An 18,844-nucleotide genomic window follows, 5' to 3' on the forward strand; every position below is an offset into this window, starting at 1 on the left:
GGCCTCGTCCCAGCAGCAGTCGCTCTGTGAGTGGTAAAGGGCAGAGATGAGGGGAGTTGAGCCTTATCTGTGTGAGGATTTGGGGAAGGATCACCCAGATGCATGTGTGGCATAGAGTGGTGTGAAGCTTTGCTCTCGCTTTTCTATTCACATCTTGAACCCAGGCAAGCTACTGTATCTCTATGGCTCTGTTTCCAACCATTTTTTCTTTGAGGCTAGAAGAGGAGTGAAAAGCAGCTGGGACTCCTCCCCAGGAGATGCTGAAAGTCCTAGTCACTCTTTCGAGTGTTCTTACCACTCTCATGGCTTTGCTTTGCTGCATGACAGCCCTGGAGCTATTCCTGCCATGGGTAATTAATGCAAGCTGAACCAAAATGCTGTAGCATTCCCCTGGCCAGGGCTGACAGCACAAACAACTTCCCCCTGCATGGCCAGGAAGCTGTTGAGCAAGGAACTTCCCCTTGAGCTGCTTCTAGAGGTGGGGGAAGGTGTCCTTCCTGCACCTCTTTCTTAGCTGCCTTTGGAAGAGCGATGCAGCCTGGCCCTGTGTAACTCTTGTAATGGCCTTAAGTTGTGCCAGGGAAGGATCAAGTTGGATATAAAGAAAAGTTTCTTCCCAGAAAGAGCGACCAGACATTGGAGTAGGCTGCCCAGGGGAACAATGGAGTTACCCTCCCTGGAGGTGTTAAAGAACTGAGGGAGATAGTGGGAATGGGTTGGTGGTTGGATTTGATGGTCTTAGAACAAAGGTTGGAAAGGGTGTCTGTATTTTGACTGGTGTGGAAGGGGAACAACTCCTTCATCCCTTTAAGCTGAGATGAAGAGATGAGTCTGCTGGAGGTGAAGTGGCTGCAAGGTGGTGGGTTGTGGTTGTGGGCTGCCTCCTCCGCAGTGGCAGGATGGGGATGGTGGGAGTGGTAAATGGTATTGGCCTCAAGTGGATAGGCTGGAGGCAAAGCCAGCCTGAGATAGTCTGCTTGATTGGTGTCTTTCTGCCTTCCCCTTTGAAGGAGAAGTCTTGAGTGCGCTGTGAAGCAAATGGTGAAAGCTTCTACTAGTGCAAGGTGACTGCTGTTACTTCATAACTCATTATTAGCGCTCAATACTGCTTGAATATAGGAAATTGAGTGTATCTGTGTGGTGAATGCCCTATAGGTTAGATAAGTGCTGGGATGTGGTCAGGGATGCTTTGCTCTCTATGCATGTGAAGCAAGAGGGAGGAGGGCTCTAAGGATACCCTGGAGAGCTCCTGAGCTTGTCCTGTAGCAACCCTATGGGAGTCAGAGCTTCATTCATTCTCCAGAGCACAGCAAAGAGAGAAGCAGCCAGTGTTGCCAGTGTCTGGCGTTCACAACCCTCAACATCTCTCAGGAGCATTGGTGGTGAGGAGTACTCAGAGCCCGCTCATACCCTGCTGGTCTCAGATGTGTTGTGAACTTCCAGTTTTCAGAACTGGTTCTGAAGGATGTGTACAGAAAAGGGTTGCTTTTAGCCTTTTTGAGGTTGCACCAACAAACAGTGTTCTTGAGATATCAAGCACAACTTCTGATTGCTCCTTGTGAGTCCCTTCCAACTTGGGATATTCTATGATTCTATTATTCTAGTCTTAAGAAGACCCCTGGCAGCCTTCGGGTCTCTTGGGTACACATCTCCAGCCATTGGTAGGACACAGTACTCATCTTCCATTAGCATAACAGTCTAGCAGTAGACAGACCACTTGTTCCAGCACACATACAAGCTCATGCTGTAAAGTTAGGGGAATGTATAGTGTGGGAAAACTTGTTGATTCTTGTGTTGGGAACCTACTCGTATGCACAGCCTGTTACTAGGGAAGGTTGCGTGGTTGTATGCATGTCAACGTGACTGGGAAACGTTTATCTGAAGAAAGCCACTTCAAAGCTCCTCAGTTGCTTCCCCCAGAGTTCTCAGTTCTGTTCATGTGGGCTGCCATGTTTTGTACCTTTCCAAAAAATGTTACCAAACTGCTGTGGTTGCTGTGCAAATCACCTCACGTTGGGGCACAGGTGCTACTGCCTCAACAATAACCCAATTTCTGGAAGTCTCGTGTTAGTAGTAACTATTCTGTTAGGATAATCAGTGGACAACTACTTATCATCTCAACCTTCTGGTTCTATATTTCTGCCATTTACAACTGTTAACCAGGTCAGGCTTCATCAAACCTGTGTCCAGAATTATTACTGGAGGACAGATCACAAAGGGAACTGGAATGGGGATGTGTTACTGAGCCCAGCTTGCTTTAGCATACCTCTGCTAATCAAAGTTGTGTTCTTTCAGGCTATGGCTACTTCTTTTTCAAAGCTACTGGAGATCTGAATGGCTTCCTATGGTATGATCTTTCTGTGACTTTGGGCTTCTTGGAAATGGAGTGAAAAATTTGTGGCTTACCAGATGATAGGGGAAGAAAAGCACTTATCTCTTGGAGTCCAGGGAAAGTGTCTTCATCTTTTTGCTCCCTTTGTTCTGTGAACCTGGCTTGTCTACCTTAACATACAGTGCTCCAAAATGCAGTGGTGCCTGTGCTTGCCCCTCCAGCAGCTGTAGGCGTTGGTGGTGGGAGCAGAAAGGCAAAAAAGAGCCTTAAAAAATGGGTTGTGTGCAAGGAATAGTGAGTAATTAACTTCTAAGTTGGAGGCAGTCACTAAAGAAACTGAACAAAGGTGGGAATTAAAGGAGTGTGAATATTGGTTCACAAAGCATACTGTCACAAGAAGAGTTTCCATGTTGCAGGATTTTGGAGGTGCTGAAGCACAGGTAGCATCAAAGAGTGATGACCCCTTCTTTGGAAGGTGCTGTAGGCTGTGAAGTGTGGAGACCCATCTCTAACACTGGAAGGCCTTGGTTGTCAGACCTGTAGGAGGCTCAGGATGTCCTGTGAGCTCTTCCCAGACTGCTCTGCTGGTGCTAAAGCTCTCTCCTAGGTATCTGCTGGTGGTGGTTGTTGTTGTGTTTTTTTTGTTGTTGTTGTTTGGCAACTAGGGTGCTTTACTGGATGCAGATTTTGTTGGTCCACGAAAAGAGCTGAAAAGACAGTTTTGCTTTGCCCTGTAAACATCCCCAACAATTCCCCTTATGTTCAAAAATATCAGCAGTAAGAGTGGCCCAGGGTTTGCCTACTTTTCTCTGCAGGACCAAAACATGAACACAGTGTCTTTGGAGGAAGTACTGCCAGAAGCACTGTGTATGGGTGGTGTAAGATGGGCTTTTCTGTCTACATCCTGATCTCTTCTCCAATTATTACTAATCTTCCTTAAGTTTTTCACAGGACTTGCTGAACTACTTCCCCACAGTTTCTATTGCTTGTTGATGACCTCAGCATTTCTGGTGGAAATGAAGAGGATGACTTACCTCATCTTTCAGAAAGACAGATAATTGCCTTGAATCTGGCTAGGATGGTATTCTCAGCACTTGAATATGCTGTTTAGAATTGGGACAGTGCTATTTAGTGACTTCGGTGTCTTTCATGAGTGCAGTTGAAAACAGTCTGACTCAATCCACACTAGATCTAGGCAGTGATAAGCCTGATGTGCACTAACATCGGCTGCCAGTTGTTAAACAATTGTGAGCTGGAGCTCAGCTTGGGCAATAAAGGACAAGACAACAGGCTTTGAATTTCTCAAGGACTGTCAGATGTAATTTACCTGCTTTTTTTTGGTAGAGTTTCAAACCTACAGCAATTTTTTTTTGTACTGAGACAGAGCCAGCGTGACTCTGGTGTGGAAAGGCACAAATCTGGACTTCAATAGCTTCTCCATCTGCTGCTGGATTACAGAAACCAGAGAGACAATGTGTACGTGGGCTGTTTGGAGGTGGATAGCAAGCTTGGGTCAACCCTTCAGTGAGGATCTCTGTATAGTGCTAACAAGAGCACTTAATTTATAACTGGATGGGCATCTTAGTCCCAAACTATTGTACTCTGACTCCTCTATACTCAGGAAGAGGCAAGAGGCCTGGGGAGATATTGTTCAACAAATTATGATCCCAACTGGGCTCCCGGTGCTTAGTGATGTTCATAGCATTTCCTCAGAGTATAGTAAAGTATGTTGACCATGATAATTCAGGTAGCAATCATTAAAATAGCCTGAGCAAGCTAAGGGAGCCCTGGGGCACTTACTGGCAGAAGATGGATGGAGTTAACTGCTGTTTCCTTTTCTAGTATATAGTCAAAATTCTTGTAATGGCAGGGAGGACCTCTATTCAGATGCACTGTAGGTATCTGCTTTTATGTCTCTAAGCTGAAAAGAGAACTGTGCAAGAGTAGCAATGTACCCAAGTCATCCTCACTCAGTGCTGCCTTGATTTGCTTCCTTCTGTTTTCACCAGCTGACAGCAGTACAGAACTTTTTTGTAGCTTGGGCTGAAAATGAGAGATTTGAGGGAATAAAGCTTGTGTTGATTGTTGTAATAATTGTATGGCCAAGGAGATAATGTGTATACTGCTTCTGAAATAAACGTGCTTACAGTGCTTTGGAGAAGAGCCCTGCTAGTTTCTTAATGGATGTGCTTGGCACATTGATATGAAGGCAAATACATCTGTAATATTACTGCTTGGGAGAGGTTATTTGTTTGAGGTCTCTTGTGCATTGACATATTAAGTACCTAGAAGGGGATGGGAGGTCACTTGCTGCATTTGGAGAGGAATCACTGTTCTTCTTCCTCTGAAGACTAGAATACAAATAAATTACAGTAAATTTGTTCACGTAAGGACATCTTCTGTACAGCAGGTATTGTGCATTAGTTGATTAAATTATGTCAACTCAATGACCCTAATCCTCATTTGGTTCCAAGCTGACCTCTAGTTCAAGATCTCCATATTCAGAGACAAAACAATGACACTTGCTTGGAGAAAAGCCAAGAAGTGACAAGCAGGTTTTCAGGAGAAAAGAAATACTGTGAATAGAGGAGCTGTTTCTGGCTCTCAACTCAAAACTTTCTGAAATCAACCCAGTTTCTGGTTTCCCAGGCTGTAAAAACATTCTGTTGAATCTAGCTGTGTGCCTTTATATCTGTCTGTAGAATTGTTCTCAGGTTCTATAAGCCTTCAGAAGGTTGAACGCATGTGATTTCTCTCCAGTATTTGACTGAGTAAACCCTTCAGTCTACCAACAATATTGGGTAATTCAGTCAGAGGGCAAATGTAGTTTTGTATCTAATGTGAAAGGCAGTGGATGGGAAAATTCTTTGTCTGTAAGCAGAGCTCTAGATCTGGCTGTCCTGGTGCTGATAGATCAGAAATGACATAAAGCCTATGGGCTGATCTTTGTGGCTACTTCAAACTGGTTGAAATCTTGTGAACTTTTCTTGGTTTTGGGTGGCCATATGGTGTCTTGCTGCAAAGGAGTTGTTTTCCAGATGTTTTATTCAAGCTCTCAGTGTAATCACTTGCTACATCCTTGGACTTCAGGACCTTCTTGCTTGCTGGTAAAAGGGCAGGGCATGTGGGAGCTCCCCAGAGGAGGAAATTACTCTCAGGCTACTCTCAGCCTTAATTTCAATCTTTTCTATCTACTTCCTGAGGATCCCCAGCCAGGAGCCAGTCTGTCTGCAGGAGGAAGCCATCTGAATGGATGGTGGTGTGCCAGCACTTCTGTAGGTGGCTTTCAGAGTCTATTAATTATCTTTCAGCTAGGATACCCAAAAAATCTGGAAGCAAAGGATGGAGGATAAGTGTCGTAATTGCAGCTGTCTGTACAACAGGCTCTGCAACTTGATGTATGTGTGTCTATCACGGTGAATGTTTCTGAATACAGCTCTCAAACAAAATAAGGGCCAATTGGGTGCATAAAGCTTGATTCTGCAATCTCACGTGAAGAATGAGGCAAGAGCAGGGAAAATTTTAGAGCATGGCTGAATTATCTTAAATCAAAAGTAAGTGGTAGGGTCCCAGAAACAGGTTGTGGCTTTCAACCTTGGCCAGACATTTTGTAGGTTGAGTGTTGTGCACTGGAGCTGAATGTGCCCATTCACATTGGTGAAGTGTTGAAACAATCTGGATGGGTTACAGACTCTTGATTAAGTAAGAAAAGCTGTTATTGGCAAAATTTGAACTTGTCTTGAAGTGTTTGTGCATCTGAGCATGGCTATATAGTGTGCAGGCTCCAGGTTCAGAGAGGAATCCTACAGTGAGTATCTTGCATCCCATTAGTTGCCAAGATCTTTCCTGTCACGAGGAGGTAACTTTATATTCTGGCACAGAACTTGAGGTAAGACACTGAATTCAGAGATAAGAACTAATTGTTTTCCTTCCAACTCTGCTGTTCAAAAAAAAAAAAAAAAAGCTTTTTTGCTATATGGCAGCCTTTCAGCTTTCCAGTTTGTGCAGGAATAATAATCTCCTGGGAGAAGATAGGTAGAGTGCAGGCTAACTGGCTTCCTCATCGAAAACTTTCCTGCTAGTCAGCCAAAATTACCTTGCTTGGATTTATTCTCTTCTTTTCCAGTTTCCCTGTCTTGAAGCCTATCCACAATTGCTTTCGTCACAGGTCAGTTTTCTGAGAAATCATTTTGTTTGCTCTGAGGATCCTGTTTGGTTCTGCCAACAGTGGTAGAGTGAGTGCTTCCAATTGCAGGCTTTGAGTCTACCTGCCCAACGTTTAATGCTAAGCAACGGAGCTCTGTTACTTAAGATTCTGGTTGTTAATATTAAGCTGTTTGATTATGAACAGGACAAATGTAACCCACGAAAGAGATGATGTAAAACATGCAAGTCTATCAGTCTGCCTGGAAGTTTTCATGGAAGAGCTTCTCCTCGAGCTCATTGTAGACTGCCTGGTGACTTCAAGTGTAGTGTTTGGTTACTAGATGCTTAAATCTTTTCCTTCTGCCTTACAAAGACTGAAAAGAAAGGTAGAAGGCTTCAGATAACACCACATTTCAGAGCTCTTATGAAGGGTTGTGTAAAGCAACCTTAATCATGTGAAGGATGGTATGTGTTCTTGAGAATGAGGACATTTTCCTATGGAAAATGGAAATATGTGGCAGCTCGTGGAAGGGGGAGATGAAAACCTACCAAAACAGAGCTTTGAGCTGACTGCAGCTAGCACCAAGATGCAGTGTGACCATTTGCATTAACAACCAGAAGTTCTCTTCTGCAACTGTGCAGAACTGTACAGCTGTGTAAGAACATGGAAGAGTTCTACAGTCATTGCAAGTAACTATTTTCTTTTCTTCTTGGCTTTGTCACTGTTCATAGAAAGACAAGGCCTTGATGGCATTAATGTATAGCATTCAATGCAGAAACTTACTGTTGCTGAGCTGCTCCCTAATGGCATTAAGGGCTTTATTTATCCAGTTCTCCAAGCAGTGGGAATGCTACTGGTCTAAACTAGTTTTAAAGAACAAATGCTATCTAATAGCTCGCATATTTGGGTCAGCTGGGCTTTTTAACATCAGAAGAGCTTGGTTTTGTTTATTCTGGCAGTAGAGAGGGTAACTTTGTATGGGAGTTAGATTACAAAATCTTGAATCTGCTGTTGAGAGGCGCAACTAGTGCTTATGCTGGAGTGGTGGCAAGGACTGTACAGGCATCTTAAATCACCACAGTAGGTGATGGTCCCTCTGCATCCACTTTTCCTACCTGTGTGTGGAAATAAGGCAAAGCTGTGGCTGTATCTTCAGGCAGTGGCTTCTGTCGTCTGTTATGGCCCAGGTCATCAGCAAAGGATTTAAGCTTTTGAGTAACAAGAGCACAATTTTAACCATCTGTACTTTAGTATGTGTACATCCCACTACTGCTTTCATGCTCTAATTAGCTCTGAAAGTCTCACTTGTAAATGGGAGAATTATATTCTACATTTATAGGGCTGGAATAGAGTTAGGTTTTAGTTAAAACACAACCAACGTTTAAAGGATGTCAATTCTACCTGACTGCTCAGGGCTGAAGCTGGCACCTCCTTATGTGCCTGTCCTGTAGGTGACCAAAGAGCACCTTCATTCCCTAGCAGAAAGAAGGAACTGCAAGCCATACAGCTCTACGTTTGATTATTTGTATTCCAGACAAATTTTAATAGGACAAAACTCTTTTAACAGCTAACAGTGCAATTGAGGTGCCTTAGTAGCTCCTGTGGTGGGGGCTTTTTCTTAACAGTGGGGGGGAAAAAAATGGATCCCCTTGTTTCTTAATTGCAGCCTGGAAGCTGTGTTTGTGTTGGTGGTGGGGATGTAAAGCTGCCTATTGAACTGTCCAGGGGTGAGAGTTAACTTGCTAATTAGCTTGGCTTAATCTGATCATCTCTGTGAAAACACATTGTTAAAACACAAAGCTAGAGCTGTTGGGGTCTCCAGATCACCATGAAATACCGTATTTGGTTGGCCAAGAGGCTCCCCAATTTTCCAATAGGGACCAGGTGTAAATACTTATCCGTGTTCCCTTTCTGATAAGAGTTATCTTCCATAGCGTCATTCCCCTGCTGGCTTGTGGTGCTGTTAGCTTCCAGCTCCCTTTTATTGTATTTAAAGGACAGGAGTCTTGTCGAGAATTGATGTTCTGTTGAACTGATAGCTCACAAATGTGAGCAGGTGCAAAAATCCATGAGTACGCAGTCATAGAATATTGCAAGTCCAAACTCTGGATCCACACAGCACAACCCAAACCTTCTGTCTGTGAGAGGCAGAGGTCAAGGCCAAGGAACAGTAATAGGATGACAGGTGATGGCCTCAAGTTGTGCTGGGGAGGGTCAGTTTGGATATATGGAAAAAATTCCTTCTCCCAGAGAGTGGTAATGCACTGGCACAGGCTGCCCAGGGAGTGAGTGGTGGAGTCGCCATCCCTGGAGGTACTCAAGAATCATGGAGATGTGGCTGAGAGGGTTTAGTAGACAATACTGGTGGTAGGTAGGCAGTTGGACTTGATGACCTTAGAGATCTTTCCCAGCTTTCATGTTCTCAGCTCAAACCCTCTGCTGGCTACTTGCATTTGGCAAGCTTAACAGCTCTTCTATTGCACTGTCTGCCCAAGTACCCAATCCTGACTCCAATCTGTGCAGTGCCAAAACTGGGGGTGCTGAATCATAATCACAGAAGGCAGAAAATGAGTGCATGCTACTTGTATGCTGCTGGGAGGGCGGCACCTCAAGGAGAAGCAAGAGGCTTTTCATGCAACTCAAATTAAATTAAACAAGCATAGCAAACTGTGAATCTGTTTTAGCAGCAAGTAAAACACTACTGGGCTTTGAAGCCTGTTGTGGAACTTGAGGTTTTTTCTGTTCTTGTGTGTTTGCTGCCAGCAATTGTATCTGCTCATGGAGATGAAAGTTGTTATCCCAAAGTGTGAAGAATCCTCAGAACCGCATCGCAGCATATGATCCTTTCTTCTGTCAGAAGTGGGGTTTTTAGACTGTTTAAAGCTGGCTTTAGTTCCTCCATGCAAGTCCTCATGAACCTGCTGCTGAGTCTGCAAGAAATGGCTTTGGCCAGGAAATGCTGGTCTTCGTTTGTCTTGTGTTCTTCTCCTCTGCTTCCTGCATGCTATTGCTTGGTATTAAACCGATCCTTGGTGCCCTTCCCTTCTTGGTCATGAAGATTTCGGGTATATATTTACATCTGTGAATATAGTGTGAGCTAAGTGGATATTAGGCAAGGGGCTTTGCTGGTGTGCATAGCTGAGATCGAAGGTTATTCCTCAATTAAACCTTTAGATGTTGCTGAGTGTCCTTGTTTATCTGTTGCCTTCGGTTGTATCATTCTTTATTTCTCTATATGGCATCATCTGGATCTGCTGCTCTTGTCTGTCCTTTGAGCTTCACGACATGTTTGGCTGAGTCTTGGGTAAGGACCATCACTTATTTCTAAATCCATTAGCCATGAAAATAACTAACCTATCCTTATTGCCAGCCTGTTGCCTCCAGCAGCTGTGAGAAGATTCACACTGAGTTGCTGCTGAATGCAAAAGGGAGGGTGGGTTCTCTGTGTCTGGACTGGTTACTGAGAGGTTTTTTCTTTGCACTGCACAAAAAAAAAAAAGGCTGGCAAGTGTCTTCTCTACTGGAATCAAAGATCTTTTAATGCTCTGAGGCTGATCTCAGCTATTCAGATGCAGCTCTGTGCATTTGTGTGTTTATCTCTGTCTGGGACCTATTTAGGCTAACAGAGCTCATTACATAGCTGTAGCATCTTGTGAGGCTATCCTTTTTCCTCATGATCATCTCTGCATAGAAAGCAAAGAGCTGAAAAACATCTTTTTCCATATTGTAATCTGCAGCTGCAGTGGCTGGAGCTCAGCTATCCTGCTGTGCCAGTGCATGCTGTGCCCTATAGTGATGAGATGTGCCAGTGCTCAGGCATATGCAGGAAGGTGAGGTGCTACCTGGTGAAGTTCCCTGCTGGTAATTGCTCCCAGTCCCTGGTCTGCTATGAAGCCTGAAGAGCAATGTTAGAGATGTGGTGTGTTGTTGTTAATAAGCTACAGTGTGCTTTGACAAGCTCTTGGAGAGGTCCCTCTAATTGCTACAGAGAGCTAAAACTGACACTCTGTTGAAGTGGGTGATTGGAGCTTCGCTTGCTGGTAGGAGCTGAACCTCGGTGCCACACTCCCTTAAAAGCACTGTTCTCTGGATTAGCCTCGAGCAACATTGCTTCAAACTCTGGCTTCAGCCCTTCTCTCAAGCAGGTTGTGTTCAGGTGCTGGAGAACAAACCACAACTGTAGGGGCACGAAATTGTGCAAGTTCACATGCTATTGTGCCTTTTTTGAGCTGCTCTGCTTATGCTTTCCTTTGCCATATTGAGTCTTCCTGCCTATTGCTCTTCAGCCTTCCTATAAGAGATAGAATGACTTAAAATCATTGCATCACCAAGGTTGGAAAAGATCTCCAAGATCATCTTGTCCAATTGTGCACCTGCCACTAAACCACATCTTGAGATGGTGTTTGGTGTGAGGCAGGACTCCAAGGTGTGGATTAAGGATTAGGTTAAGCTTTAGAATCATAGGTTAGGTTCTTTCTTGACATTTTCCTAGGGAAAAGCCTGGAAAGAGATTCCCATCTCTAATGTCCCTGTGGTGGGGAAGACCTGAGCGTCCCCCATTCATGAGAACAAGGGGTGCTTTTCTCACTCTGTGATCAGCCAGTTTTCAGGTATGGCCAAGTAGATCCTAGTCAGTGTTTTGGCCCTTATGCCTCCAGGCAAGGAGAAGAGGATTTGTTCTGCTTACCAGCATAGTCAGAAGCCTGGTGATGTTAATGTCCACTGCATGAACCACATTTTAGGGTTGCAGTGCCCAGCATCATTGGCCCTAGCTCTACTGGCAGATGGACATTCATGTTTACAGGATCATCCAGGCTTCTTAAGGGAATCTTTATCCCTTCTCATCCTGTAGTGATGAGGCTTAGCTGGAGCACTCCTCCAAAGAGAACAAGAAATCTTCAGCGTGCTCCAAAGGTGAGAGCACTTTCCTCAATCTGAAGGATGTATATCTTGGGACCTGTGGAGGGAGTTGTCTTTAGGATAAGCACTGCAGTAAATACATTTGTGATCTTTGATGGCTTGATCCTGCTCGCATCTCCCTGCAATCGGTGGCAATGTAAGTTGAATGCATGGTGCTGGCCCTAATACAAGGGGCATGCTGGCTTGACTTCTGCCAAGGAGTTTCTGCCTCTGGCAGAGCATGCTGGAGAGGCTGGCTGCTTTCTCCAGCTCCTACCAGAGCCAGGAGGAAATGGGCATCTGGGTGCAATCTGCACTCCAGGAGCCTGCCCTTCCCAGCAACTCTCTGGCTGGGTGCCAGCTCTGTTCCTTGCTGCCCTGTGGAGCTCCAGAACCTGTAGAGCTGAGGGGCTTGGGAAGCTGTAGAAAAACAGATCTGCAGGAGGGAGATGAAGGAATAAGTAATGTGCTGCTTTCATGCCTCTTCTTGAGTTACCTTTCTGTGGCCACTTCTGAAGTCTTATATCCAGTTTGGATGAGTAACCCTTGGGTGGTGGTGGGGAGAACAACCCTAAGAGCAAAAGATTTGGCTCTTACAGGGTGACTTGAGTTGTGCACCTTTGCATCTGGAGAGACCAGTTCAGTCCTGCCTAAAATTTGCTTGCTTGCTTTTGTTGCCAGTTGGTCCAGGCATGAAATGACGATCACAGCCAGACAACTTGCTCTGGTGTCTCAACCTGCAAGACCACTTGTCACCTTGGCCTCTGATATTGAATCCCCTTGATTTCCCACAGCAAATCTGGGGCCCCAACCCAACATAGATCTCTGCACACCATTGTGCAAGAGCGATTTCCAACATGTGTCCTTCAATGGGATCCTGAGTGCTGTGATTGCAATTTGTGGTGTTCAGCTCCAAGGGTGAGACTGAAGGGTTCTGGAGGAGTCACTGGGATAGATGCTGAAATCCTCATCATCAAGGTGTTAAAAAGGGAGATGTTATCTTGCTGCTGCTCCCCTAGAGGGTCTTCCAGCAGGACCCTGTGCTCCCTCTGCTGTGCTGCAGCATTTATTGCATGGTCCTGCAAGCACAGCTGCTCTCCTGCAGCTGGGGTCAGACCAGGCTGTGCCATTGGAGCTTGGTGCAAAGCAGCTTGTTTCACTTCAGTTTGCCTTTCAGGAGGGATTGAAGGGGTTCAGGGTGTGATTAAAACAGGATAAACCAACACAAACTGCAGTTTATGATTGTACTTAGTTTACTACTTATTTTGATCCCATGAGCAATTTTTGATGTTTCTTTTTCTTTTAATGAAAAGTCTTGGCTGTGTTGCAGGCATGGAAATCCCAGCACCATTTCATGCATGGGTACTTGATAGGAATCTGCAATGCTTGGATCCCACTTAGCCTTTTTTTCTAGGCTCCAAACTCTCACAGTCTCTGGTGCTAGCCCACCACAAAAGCCATGGTGTTGGTGGAAGTGTCTCACTAAAAAGGAAAGATGCCCAATATCTGTCAGGACTGAATGCAGTCCCAAACCAGCCTTGGAACAAAGAGCTTCTCAAAGCCAATTGGATGTTTGAGGGGAAAAATAACCTTGCTACGAGGAAAACAAGCATTCACTTTGAAGGGAAGTTGTCTTTGCATGAAGTTATTTTCTCATTTAGGCTCAGGGTTGGATTTAATTTCTGCTCCTTGGATCATGCTCCCTGTGGGTGACTCTGCTTAGCTGGGCTGGTGGAGTCTACTGGCATAGAGTAGGGTTGGAGCCATTGGGATGGACCAGATAGCGCCAGACAGGAGGTATCTGATATCTTCTGTGGTGCCACACATCAAATCAGATAAGCTGATATCTGTGTTCATTGTCCAGAAAGCTGTGCTGGTGGTGGGGTAATATTTCTAGGAAGGGATATATGCTGTTAGATAATTCTTCATCCTGGTGAGGTATGGTTAGATCTGAGGTGTAAAAGACAAAGAACACTGGGCTCAGTTGCCCACAGTTGGCTTTGTGTCTGTAGGATGTCTTGAAGGAATTCTCCAAACCTGTTCCTTTCCCCCACCAGTCTGGCTGACTCAAGTCTTGATGTCTTCATGGTGGACTCTGCACATAGCAGGGGGTTGAAACTAGGTGATCATTATGGTACTTTTCAACCCAGGCCATCCTATGATTCACTGCTATGGGGCTGGAGGGAAGAGCTGTAAGTCTATGGAATACAGTAGACTTTAATTTCTAGAAAAGCAGCCCACTTCATAGTTTTTCCCAGTTGTCTCCTGACTGTGATCAAAAGGTGGGAACTCTGACTGTCCTAAAGGAAGGAGAGGTGGGGAAGCAGTAAAACCATCCAGCTCGTGTGATTGTGTTGCTATTTATCCTCACATGCTTCTGGAGGCAGTGCAAATGTCCTCTATTTGCCACCTTGCTTTTATTCCAGCACAAGAATTACGTTTCAATCTCTGCTTTTTCCCTGCAGGTGTTCACACCTCAGGGCTCCTGGCTGAGTCCCTGTTCTGATTTCTTTCCTTGCTCCTGGTGGTGGCACTCAGATGCTGCTGGGAGAGGGTTTTGGGGCAAAAGGCATTGAGGTTTGCTCTGGTTGTGAGGAAACAACATAGCAGCAAATGAGGGGGAGAAGAAATAATTAGTAATGTTTGCCTGCTTTTGTTCTTAAAGGTTGTAGGCTGGGAGCAGTGCTCTACGTCTTGTGGAAGTGTGTGTTTGTTGTGTGGTTTTGTAGAGAGGCTTGATGTGCTCCAAGGGTTTGTTTTTGAAACCTGTCTGTCTGCTTTGGGCTCAGATGTACCTTCGTTGGGATGTGTCTGGGGGAGTTCTGAAGGGGCAGAGAAGTGACTTGGTGGAAAGGACTCTGTGATGGGAAGCTGTTGGGAGGAGGTCATAAGAATGCACTTGAGGGCTGGGGGTGTTCAGCCTGGAGATGGCTCTGGGGAGACATCTGTGTGTCCTCCCAGTATTTAAAGGGAGCTTATAAACAGGAGGGAAGAGTGACTTTGTATGTGTCTGAGAGTGATAGGAGAAAGGGGGGGGGGTGGCTTTAAACTAAAGGGAGATTTGTATTAGGTGTTGAGGGAAAATTTTCAATGAGAGAATGGTGAGACCCCAGCAGTGCTGCCCAGAGCTGTGGGTGCCCAAGGCCATGGATGGGCCCTGGGCAGCCTGAGGTGATGTCTGGTTTAGCAATTGGTAACCCTGCCTGCAGCAGTGGGTTGGAACTATATGATTTCTGAGGTCCTTTCCAATCCATGCCATTCTACCATCAGCCCTTGCTATTAGGGGAGTGAGGTAATTTTTTCCCCCACTTGGTGCATCCACCCAGCTGCAAGCTTACAGGCAGCACCTCACCTGCCAACACCTGTAGCATCAAACCTCAGCACACAGAGTTCAGCAGAAGGGGGGGGGAGGAAAAAGAGGAATTGAAGCCTGAAACATTGCTTGTTTGAATACACGTGGAGCTGCCCTACTGTCGGGCTGGGAGGGCGCTAGGACCCGGCTGTGCCCCCGCCCCGGCCCTTCCCTTCAGCCGCACTCCCGCTCGGGGGACTTTCAGTTTTGGCTGCGCTGCGTCTTTTTATTTAATTTTTTTTTTTTTTTTTTTCCCGTGGAGGGGGGTGAAAAAAGGTTAAAAACAAACAATAAAAATAAAAACACCGCCGCCGACCCCGAAACGGCGACAAAAGTCCTAAAGTGTCAAGATGGTGAAGACGGGATGAGAGGAAAAAGAGAGGCAGCCATGGCAGCCAGGCGGGTGTTCCACCTCCAGCCATGCGGTGAGCGGCAACATCAGTGCGATGAGTGTTACGGCAGATGGGAGGGGGAAAGGGGCTGAGGGTGGGGGGTGTCCCCGGTTTGTCCCCTCGTTAGGGATGGGGTGGTGGGGGGGGGATGCCGGCAGTGCGATGCGTGGTAATGGGATGCAATGGGATGCGTGCTGGTGCCCTGCTCTTGGAAGGGGTTTTCTGGGGGAGGAAAGTGGGAGAAACTTGGCTTTGCGTCATTGTTTTGGGGATTTTTATGGGAGCCGGCTGTTGTTTTGAGGAGGTGATGACACTTTGCATCTGGGCTCGTTGGACAGCACCGAGAAGCTTACACCGAGCGGGCACGGGTTTGGGGTGGGTGAACTCAGGGGGGCACAAATACAGCGTGGAAGAGGATGAAGGAGCGATTAAAATTCGGGACCTTTTGTTGTTCTGGGTGTCTTTTTCCCCTCTTTGTGTGCTTTGTTTATACCTCAAATGGGAGGAGGGCATGGCTTGCTGTTAGCTCCACTCCGGCGCTCTGTTTGCGGATGCGGTCGTTTGGCTTCACTTTGGCAACGGTGTAATTAATAGTAATAATTAAAAACAATGAAGTTAAGCAGCTTGGGCTGAACGATCAGAGAGGTACTCGGACAGCGGTGCTTGTTGGCAGGACCCCAGCAATGTGTTTGTGAGCTCCAATTTGCAGTGCTTGCAACCGGGTGGATTTAAATGCACGTTGAGTTGCGCTCTTTGGCTTTTGCTCAACTTTTAAGTTACCTTCTGCTGTGTTTTTTTCCCCCCCCCAGTGCCTTCTCACAGGGAGTGCTTCCTTACTCAGCGTGGCTGCATTCGTGCTGATTTGTCACTAAATTAAATGACGGGGAGTTGAGTTTGCATAGAGAAGTTTGTTCTGGTGGAAAAGCAACTGTAGGTGGCACAACAGCTTTGCCTGCAAAGCTGTGATCAGGGAGAATGGGCTATAGATTTCACTCTGGGATCTCAGCCTGGGGAGGGAGGGCTGTACCTCTGTTTAAGGAAGGAAAGAAAGGTTGCTTCAGTTCTGATGCATTTCCTCAAAACTTCCTGTACTGTTGTTTTTTGTGTCCAGGGCTGTCATTATGAGGACTTGATGGTGAGGGCTGACCAGCAGCAAGATGCACAGAAGCAGTGCCTACTTGGGAGCATATAGACTCTTTCCAAGCTGCTGTGATGTCTTCCTATGCAAGATTTCTCTATAAACCTTTGGGTTTATTCGAGTTGTAAGCATAGCCTTGTCTCTCCTGTGTATAGTTCCCATCCCACAGAGTGTGGCTGAAAGAAGTAATAAACTGCTTGACCCATGGGTTGTGCAAGGCCAGCAGCATTTCAGCCACCTCACCTGGGCTGCTGTTGCAGTTGGTTCTGGGGCTGTTCAGTTCTTGGGTAGGTTTAGGTTAGAAGGAAATGGTGATGCAATGCTTTTACTCTTGTCAACCTCAGTCACTGCTGCCATCCCTGCATGCTGTTGTTTCCCTGCTATAACTGGGATGCGTTGGCCAATCCATCGTGGTCACAGCTTCTGGTTCTGAAACATCTGTGGCTTTTGTGTGGTTGCCTCTCCACAAGAGTTCTGTACCACAGTGGAAGTTCCTCTCTGGCTCTCCTGTTGTTCCTTGGCAGTTGGAGCACTTCAGCTCATTTAAACGAGCAGAGCCTGAAGTATGAGTGGGGCTTTTCACTGTGGTGCTCACTTGACTCCCCAAGTGGCAAAGAAGAGCTGTGTTTAAACCCAGAGTGCCTGGACTTACAGTAAAGCTATAATAAATCACTTGAGGCTATAAATGGTCCTTAAAGCAAGCTTCATCTTTGAGCTGATATTCTTGGGGATCCTTCCAACCCAAGCCATTCAATGATTCAAAGCAAAAATGAGGGTGACTTGTTTTGGATTCTTTCAAAGCCAGAAGCACTCTGTGCAACCTCCAAAAATAGGTTTTGCTGGTAAGTTTGGTGTTTCTTGCTGAAGGGAGCTGTGAGGTTTGATTGGTGCCTGTTAGACCCTATGGAATGTTGAAACTTTAAATGTTGCCCTTGCTGAGCCATAGGGATGCTCTGCATGTGGGCTATATGCCTAAAGACAACTCCAAAACTGTATCTAAGGAGAAATCTCACTTATTTCTTTTTCCCTACTGAGTTATTCTCATACTATGCTTCTCTAGGAAGCCCCAGTGACAGCTATGCTATCCAAAAGCTTTCAGTGACTTGAGCTTAGGTGTCACCGGAGCTACCGAGCATGCTCCAAGTGCAAAACCACTTCTGGAGAAGTCCCATTTCCTTCTGTGGGATTTCTCTGGGAGTAAGCAAGTCTGGGATGCTTTAATGACTTGTCATTGTGAAACTGTCATCCACCCTGTAAACACGCAGATGGCTGCCAAGTGCAGCAGATATCCAGCATGTGTTCCATCCCAGCTACCTTTGTGGTGGCTGAGCACGGCACGGTGCCGTTGCTGCTTTGGGAGCAGGGGGTCCTCTGCAATGATGCACTGCAAAAAGGTTGGGAACAGAGTGCTGAGGCTGTTCCTTCAAGTTCAGCTGAGTGCAAGCAGGGTTTTGTGACTTTGCAGAGCATCTCCTTCAGGAATCTGTGCTGGGACTGGGTGAAATGGGAGAACTTTTCTCATTGCAAAGTCACTTCCTAAATATGGTTCTAGCATAAGCTCTCCATGAAGCCCTTGTGCTGAGCATGGTGATGTGCTGGCCCAGGAGCAGAGCCCTGCATCTGTCAGTGCTAGCTTTGATATCAAAGTGCTCAGCAGATACTTCTAACTGGGTTTTTCTACTCCTCCTTTCTGAACTCACCCCTGGCTCTAACCTGCGATTAAATCAGTGAGAAGTTGGATGCCCCTCCATTATTGAGGAAGGGTCGGTGTTCCTGATGAGAGCTGTGGTTTGGGTAGGGCACAGGGAATAGAGGGCATTTTGGGCGTCTCTAATTCAGAGAAACTGCAAGAAGAGGAAGGGAGAAAAGCCACTGGAGTGGGTAATGCTGATGTCACACTTGAGCTTTCTTCCTATGGGTGCTTTTGAGCTTCCCAACTTTGAAGCTGATGCAAACTGCAGCAGTCTGGCTTGCAAGGCTGGAACTGCGTGCATCCTAATGGCTGCTCTATGGTGGGGTGGATAGGGACAGTTGGTAATGAGGGAAATTCATTGATCTGAATCTCATCTGGGCAGCTTTTTTGAGACACTGTGCATAGGTAGAATCCTAGCATCATTATGGTTGAGATAGACCTCTAAGGTTACCAGCCCCAACCCAACCATGCCCGTTGACCATGATAACAGATAAACAACCTTCAGTGCCACGTCTCCACAGCTCACAACACCTCCAGGGATGGTGATTGCCCAGGAAGCTGGGGGGAATCTGTGCCAATGCTTGACTGCTCTTTAAGAAAGTCTTCCTAATATCCAACCTTGACCAGTAAAGGTGATGGAGTGAGTTACCAGTAGGTGCAGACGAGTGGGAGAGAGAATTAGGAGGAAGGGCTGAAAATGAGGAGTTCTTCTTCCCTTCTAGTGCCAGTACAGTTGCTGGCACCTCACAGAAGTGGGGGCTGCTGCTCAGGATCACCCCCTTAGGGGAAAAACCCCACCTGATGGGGCACTGCCTCAGGATTAAGGTTTACTCTCCTTTTCCTCCCGCTCGTCTCCATCTCCTGGAGCTGAATGCCTCTTCCTTGCTCTGA

At 46.1% G+C, this 18,844-nt stretch overlaps 1 protein-coding gene across 3 annotated transcripts in view; it reads left to right on the top strand.

Moving 5' to 3' along the window:
- The window catches only part of SLC4A11 (solute carrier family 4 member 11), a 134,319-nt gene that overhangs the window by 24,100 nt on the left and 91,375 nt on the right, over positions 1–18,844 (top strand). The window contains exon 1 of one of the 3 annotated variants that reach the window (XM_052681840.1): positions 14,908–15,155. The exons of the other annotated variants lie outside the window; for them this stretch is intronic. Within the exon in view, the coding sequence (XP_052537800.1) occupies positions 15,095–15,155 (61 nt within the window). The 5' untranslated portion in view covers positions 14,908–15,094. Of the gene's footprint in view, positions 1–14,907; positions 15,156–18,844 lie in introns of those variants that run through there. 3 annotated transcript variants of the gene reach the window in all.

This window comes from Tympanuchus pallidicinctus, unplaced genomic scaffold (genome assembly GCF_026119805.1).
Source record: "Tympanuchus pallidicinctus isolate F22 unplaced genomic scaffold, pur_lepc_1.0 scaffold2, whole genome shotgun sequence".
Taxonomy (NCBI): Eukaryota; Metazoa; Chordata; class Aves; order Galliformes; family Phasianidae; genus Tympanuchus; species Tympanuchus pallidicinctus.